This window comes from Oncorhynchus clarkii, chromosome 24 (genome assembly GCF_045791955.1).
Source record: "Oncorhynchus clarkii lewisi isolate Uvic-CL-2024 chromosome 24, UVic_Ocla_1.0, whole genome shotgun sequence".
NCBI classification, from domain to species: domain Eukaryota; kingdom Metazoa; phylum Chordata; class Actinopteri; order Salmoniformes; family Salmonidae; genus Oncorhynchus; species Oncorhynchus clarkii.
This window is the reverse complement of record NC_092170.1, coordinates 20,106,405-20,113,689: the sequence shown is the minus strand read 5'-3', so window position 1 is coordinate 20,113,689 and position 7,285 is coordinate 20,106,405. Positions and strand designations below refer to the sequence as shown.

The window sequence follows — 7,285 nt, the reverse complement described above, 5'->3', positions numbered from 1 at the left end:
CTTAGGCTGAATGGCTTATTGTGTGAGCAAACAATGCCGTTATGATTATGAAACATTCATTTCTTGCATTTTTATTTGATGACGGCTGCATGTACCTCCTCTCAGTTTAAATCAATCTGTCTGTCAATAGCTCACCTAACAAACATTTCTCAACTCTGATTATAACTACGTGATCTGTCTCAGTCATTCCTAGACAACCTTTTTTATCTACCTGTTGTGTGTGAATGCATGTTGTGTATCCACAATGGCTCGGGGGGTGATGAGATCAGTGAGGTGGCAGGTGTGAAGCGCATGGTCTCTAGTGGAAAAAGTCTAGCTGATGCCAGCTGTGGAGGAGGCAGCCGCCGTGCCATGCCACTGTGCCGTAGTATGCCGCTGTGCCCTGAAAGTAGGGCGAGGGTGGAGCTCACACGTTCCCTCCCGTCTCTCACACCGGAGACACAGACAAGCTTAGTGGTTATTTTAAGCAGCTCCATGGCATCTACATCAACAGCTGCTGTTTCCCCTGCTACAGGAGGGGAGGGATGCTAAACAGGAACAGATCCTGGTCCAAGGAGAGGTTGTGAAAGGAGAGGACAGGAGATATAATGTTAAGACACTCTACTGTACTGTTTGGTTTCCTCTACACATTATCTGAGGCGTGGATAGAGAAAATGAATTAGATGGTAGATTATTCTGAGTAAAGAATTAATTACTGGGTCCTGACATGCTGGGGAAGGGGGGAGACGGCGGAGAGGGGAGGGGGAAGACAGAGGAGATATGGGGAGGGAGGGGGATCTTTCCATATAAAGCTTGATTAGCAACTGGGCCCGATTCAAATTCTTTCCCTATCTAAGTAGGATCTACGCACCCCCCCCCCCCCCCTCTCACTTTATCTCACTCTCATCATTTTCCAGTGTCATGGTTGATACCAAGTTCTATTAAAGACATGCACAAAGCAAAATGTGAATTTAAAAAGCAAGGCACAGAAAAGTAGAATCACAGGCCTGAGTGTGACGGCAGCTCTGAGAGGTGAAAGGAAGAGGTACTGGATGGATAATGGAACAGATAAGGAAACCATCTACCTGGGCCATTCAATGATTCATAGCTTGAACATAGTTTCTCTTAAGTAAATAGCATCCAAAAGCAGTGTAGTCCACAAAGTGGAGCAGAGTGAAACTGTAGTATGACATAAACAGTGCTGTTTGTGTCAGGAGATCAATGCCAACACCATGTGTATGAAGTACAGTATACATTCAAATGGGAAAGGCGAGCCAAAGAACACTTGGTAAATAGGAAAGATGTCAATATTATGAATATAAAGCTGTTTTTCAAATAGGCTGCAATGTGATACATTGAAATATTCCTTAAACAGGGTGATCCATTGACTGTGTCTGAGTCTGTGTATTTGTTTGATACATCCTCCCAACCTTTATTTCCTGGGAGCATCCAGCATGTTTCTACTCATTTAGTCAAGTGCCATGTTCAATACATCTCCTTGTAAATAGAATAGTGAAAGAGAAAATAGGGAGAGAGAAATAAACAAACTGAAAAAGAGTGGAATGTAATGTGGAAGTAAAGTGACCACTATTTGATTGGGAAGTGTCCTCTCACAACAATTTAATACATTTCAGAGAAAGGAATAAGAATAACCCTTTCTAGTTTTGTCCTTTTTGTAATCCTCTTGTTTTCGTCTAAGACATTCCTCTTGTCTTTGTGAAAGGTCCCTGTATAGTGCTTTACTGGCAGGCCTACAGGAGTGGGAGATGTGTGCCCCAATGCAGTGAACCATGTAATGCGTCCCGACACTGATTCCACTCTCGTGCAAGGGCAGAGATGGCAGTGGCTGTGCCGTGTCCCCCGACCAAAGTGCATAGTCCTTTCCCCTCCGGCACTATGGCACCAAATGCATCTGTGTACGACACATGACTATCAAGGACTCTTCCAAATCTTGTAATCAGTGTAGTACTCTGTGACACTGTTCAACAGTTTTATACACAGTTCAACCTAGAGAGGACCTGTATTCGGGAGTATGTTTGCATGGTGGATTGGGAGGATGCATTGTTAGTTGGTTGTCACCCAGCTGCAGAGTTGACAAACAGGATTACAGGGCCTGCTCTGGGGAGCGGAGAGGCTTCTGCCCCTGTTCAAGTAGCATGATACACGGCACACCACTTCTTTCCTCTTCTCCGCTACGGTCACCAGACCAGACACACTGAGAAGGTCTGTGAAGTCAGACGCTGAATGTCACAGCTTCAACACACTTTGGGGAGGAGGAGGAATATTCAGATACATACATCTGTCTATGCTGTCTCCTGTCCTTAAAGAGACTTTCCCTGCTCCTGAATTCCAGTGTAGCAGCCCTGGGATTAGGTAGCAGCGAGTTAAAAGGCAACAGAAACGTATCGATTAGAGGGAGTGAATGAGTGCCATGATGCCTTGAATAATAAATTGAAGGGAACACAGCCACCGCTTGTCAAATGTCATTACGAGGGGATAGACTCCTGCTTTTCTCCTGTTGGTTGATTCCCCCTGTAGATCAGCAGATGGATAAGTCACACTACGGGGCCATGGAAGCGTGTCACCAAACAGCAGGAAGTCTGACTGTCTCTGAGAAACTTAACATACATTTAAGTGAGCATTCCACACCCCATTTATCCCCCCTGCTTTCACAGGTGTGCTTTGACAGGTATTTTCTAATCCTTGCAGTAAAGGACTGGTTAATGAGAGGGGATTTACAACACACACACACACGTCTCTCTCTCTCTCTCTCTGACTATGGTTCTGAGTATAGTAGAGTTGTAGTGAGTTGACGGACTTCCTCTTATGACTACTATCTCCCAGAGGTGAGGAAATATTGGAAAACTGAGAAAACAAATGTTGTGTGTGCAGGAGGCGTACCTGTAAAATAGATCCAATCAGACTTCCTGAGAAACTAAATGCAGTGTACAACTAAAGCTCATGTTATTGTTTGGACTGATCTTTAACAGACTAAGAGCAACACAGGCCTCATTCTGGAACCGACTTAGACACCAGAGGATTTGGAGTTGTGGATACTGAGCCAAGAGAGTAATGCAATGTCCACATTTGTATTGAGTGGCTCAATAGCAGCAGAATTCCTCAAAGGCTCAATGTCACTCCGTGAAGCCAGAAAATCTATGATAGCAACAGGTCACTTGGCATGAGTCATCTATCAGGACAGAATAGGTTTTACTCTGTAATATAGATATATCTGACAGTCTCTCTCTGGTCTAGCCTCCCTACATCATCTCTCATACTGTTTACTCCTGACCTGGCTGTCTCCATATCTCCCATCTCCTTTATCATTCTACCCCCTTGCCCTTCGGTCTTCCTAGTCAATATCTCACTCTTTTATCACTTTGATTCCACTTACAGTATTTCTCCTCTCCCCCAATATATCTTTCCCGACTTCATTGAAAATAATATTCCAAAAACCATTCTTCTTTCCTTTCAAGTTCCGAAGTGGACATCAAAGTCAGACGGCAGAATTTAAATTCAGAATCAAACCCCAGATTAAATGTAGCTATGTCCTCTTATACATGTTCCTCTCTCTGTCCTCTCTCCAGGCTGCAGGCTAGAGTTCCTGCTGGTTCTCTGTGGATTGGAGCTTTCCTGGTCCTGCCCACACCACTGTATCTGCTACACCGCACCCAGTACTGTCAGCTGCCAGGCACACAACTTCCTGTCCGTTCCCGAAGGCATTCCCCCGCACAGCGAGCGCATCTTCCTGCAGAACAACAAGATCCACCGGCTGCTGCAGGGCCACTTTAGTCCCACCACGGTCACACTGTGGATCTACTCCAACAACATCACCTACATCGAGCCCTCCACCTTCCACGGCTTCGCCCAGCTGGAGGAGCTGGACCTGGGGGACAACCGTCACCTGCGTTCCCTGGCTGCAGACACCTTCCATGGGCTGGGCCGGCTCCATGCTCTGCACCTGTACCGCTGTGGGCTCAGTGCGCTGCCCAGTAATATCTTCCAGGGGCTACGCAACCTGCAGTATCTCTACCTACAGGTACACTGGGGCTCTATGGCACTCTGAGTCAAATGAAACAATTCTGCATTATAAATTATAACTAAAAAATATATATACATATATACACTACCGTTCAAAAGTTTGGGATCATTTAGAAATGTTCTTGTTTTTCCAAAGAAAAGCTCATTTTTTAATCAAATTGATCAGAAATACAGTGTAGACATTGTTCATGTCGTAAATTACTATTGTAGCTGGAAACGGCAGATTTTTAATGGAATATCTACATAGGCGTACAGAGGCCCATTATCAGCAACCATCACTCCTGTGTTCCAATGGCACGTTGTGTTATCTAATCCAAGTTGATCATTTTAAAAGACTAATTGATCATTAGAAAACCCTTTTGCAATTAACAGTGAAGAGGCGACTCTGGGATGCTGGCCTTCTAGGCAGAGTTGCAAAGAAAAAGACAGATCTTAGACTGGCCAATAAAAATAAAAGATTAAGATGGACAAAATAACACAGACACTGGACAGAGGAACTCTGCCTCTTCACTGTTGACGTTGAGACTGGTGTTTTGCGGGTACTATTTAATGAAGCTGCCAGTTGAGGTATTGTGAGGTGTCTGTTTCTCAAACTAGACACTCTAATATACTTGTCCTTTTGCTCAGTTGTGCACCGGGGCCTCCCACTCCTCTTTCTATTCTGGTTAGAGCCCGTTTGCACTGTTCTGTGAAGGGAGTAGTACACAGTGTTGCACGAGATCTTCCGTTTCTTGGCAATTTCTCGCATGGAATAGCCTTAATTTCTCAGAATAAGAATAGACTGACGAGTTTCAGAAGAAAGTCTTTGTTTCTGGCCATTTTGAGTCTGTAATCGAGCCCACAAATGCTGATGCTCCAGATACTCAACTAGTCTAAAGAAGGCCAGTTTTATTGCTTCTTTAATCAGAACAGTTTTCATCTGTGCTAACATAATTGCAAAAGGGTTTTCTGTTGATCAATTAGCCTTTTAAAATGCTAAACTTGGATTAGATAACACAACATGCCATTGAAACACAGGAGTGATGGTTGCTGATAATGGGCCTCTGTTCGCCTATGTAGATATTCTATAAAACAATCTGCCGTTTCCAGCTACAACAGTCATTTACAACATTAACAATGTCTACATGGTATTTCTGATCAATTTTATTTTATTTTCATGGACAAAAAACGTGCTTTTCTTTCAAAAACAAGGATATTTCTAAGTGACCCAAAACTTTTGAACGGTAGTGTATACCCAGTGCTGTTAAGCTGTGGTTTCTCTGTCCTACTTTATAGTAGCCACATACCTTATAACCAAACAACATGTTGGTAGGTACAGTGTTACAGAGTACTGAAGGTGTATAACCTCTCCATGTTGCTGTGTTTGGCTGTTCTCAGGATAATCACCTGGAGTTCCTGCAGGATGACATCTTTGTGGACCTCCACAACCTGAGCCACCTGTTCCTGCATGGGAACCGTCTGTGGTCGCTGCACCAGAACACCTTCCGGGGGCTGGGGGCCCTGGACCGCCTGCTGCTGCACCACAACCAGCTGCAGTGGGTGGACCGCCTGGCCTTCCACGACCTGCGTCGCCTCACCACCCTCTACCTGTTCAACAACTCACTGACCGAGCTGTTTGGAGACTGCCTGGCACTGCTGCCTGCCCTGGAGTACCTGCGCCTCAACGACAACCCCTGGGAGTGTGACTGCAAGGCCCTGTCGCTGTGGGACTGGCTCAAACGCTTCAGAGGTTCTACTTCGTCCGTAGGCTGTCAGGCCCCGGCCGAGCTGGCTGGGAAGGACCTCAAGCAGCTCCGCAAGGAGGACTTCCCCAACTGCTCTGGCTCTGAGTCCCTGCACCAGAGCAAGACCTGGGCCGGGACTGATAAGGTGTCTCTGAAGAAGGAGCCACACCCGGTGCCACCGCCTCACTCCCACCCCCACCGCCCTCACCATGAGGCGCCATACTACCCCTCGCCGCCTTCACCTCTGCCCCATCCGCCCCCGTCCATAAGCGGGGAGGCCCCGGGATCAGAGGGACAGCCTGGGGTGGCGCCCCCTCAGAGGCCAGGCCGCGCTCGGAACTGCACTCGCCAGCGCGTCAGGGGAGGCAAGGGGAAAGGGCAGAATGAGGTGCATACCTTAAAGGAGATGGCCGATAAAGAATATTCCTTGCCTGATTTTGAAGGGGGCAAATATGACCACACGTCCCCGGATGGCACCATCACGCGGAGGAAGCATAAGTGCCCTCCCCGGACCACTGTTCGCCCCCCTAGTGGGGTGCAACAAGCCACCAATAGGGCCATGTTCTCCCAGCCCTTAGTGCATCTCAGCACCATACTGGGAGCTTTGTTGCCCGTGACCATTGTCCATATTCTCCGCTGACCTAGAGGGGGGGAATAGATACTGGCTAAACAACAACAGTGCAGTCCTCAGACCTGCTCTAGCTCCTGCACAACAAGGCCTGTGTGTGTGTGTGTGTGTGTACTTTGTGTGTATGTGGTTGTGTGTGTAAAACATTGTGTAGGGAGCGTCGCTGTTTAGACTCTGAAATAGACTTTCAATCATCAACATAAAATGTGAAAAGACTCACGATGCTGTGTGAGGGACAGGGATGTGTGAGAGACGGGGATGTGTGAGGGACGGGGATGTGTGAGGGACGGGGATGTGTGAGGGACAGGGATGTGTGAGGGACAGGGAGTGAGGAAAGACAAAAGGAAAACAGAACACGCTTATACTGCCACTGTTGCCATTATGTTGTCATTTCCTGTTGTCCTGGCCTCTTTCTGTCTGAGTTCTGTCTTCGACTCTACTGGAGCGCAGGTAACCAAACTTTTTTGGAAAAGAGACGTTGCAAATGCAGAAATGTAGCTGAGACAGATAGACTCGAAGGAAAAAGTGTTGGAGCCAGCTTTAATTATCAGTTCACAGTTTATAAATCCTTATTGAGGGGCGAAACAGAAAACAGATGACGTGATGAAAGAAACCATCACAGAGACGTCTAGCCCAATCTTGTGTTTCATATTATTTGCCAAATGTTTTTTTATTACATTAATTGCCAATAGCTGCTCCATAGAATTGGGCCGCCGAGGTATCCGAGGGTATTGCTCATCAACAGGGAGATAAGCAGGAAGATGCCCGGTCGTAAATCATAATTCCATATCAGAATAGGAATGTGCAATGCTCACTTCTTAGCAGAAGTAATGGAAAACTATAGAAACAGCAATTGAAAGAGCAGCACACACACAGACCAGTCAGCTCCAGGTACAGTATGATAACTAGGTCA

At 46.4% G+C, this 7,285-nt stretch overlaps 1 protein-coding gene across 1 annotated transcript; it reads left to right on the top strand.

Moving 5' to 3' along the window:
- The first annotated feature begins 228 nt into the window (after positions 1–228).
- On the top strand, positions 229–6,514 carry LOC139382601 (reticulon-4 receptor-like 1). Its single transcript, XM_071126714.1, has 4 exons — positions 229–388; positions 2,518–2,654; positions 3,524–4,018; positions 5,398–6,514. The coding sequence occupies exons 1-4, from the start codon at positions 229–231 to the stop codon at positions 6,382–6,384; spliced, it is 1,779 nt and encodes a 592-aa protein (XP_070982815.1). The 3' UTR covers positions 6,385–6,514.
- The last annotated feature ends 771 nt before the right edge of the window (positions 6,515–7,285 follow it).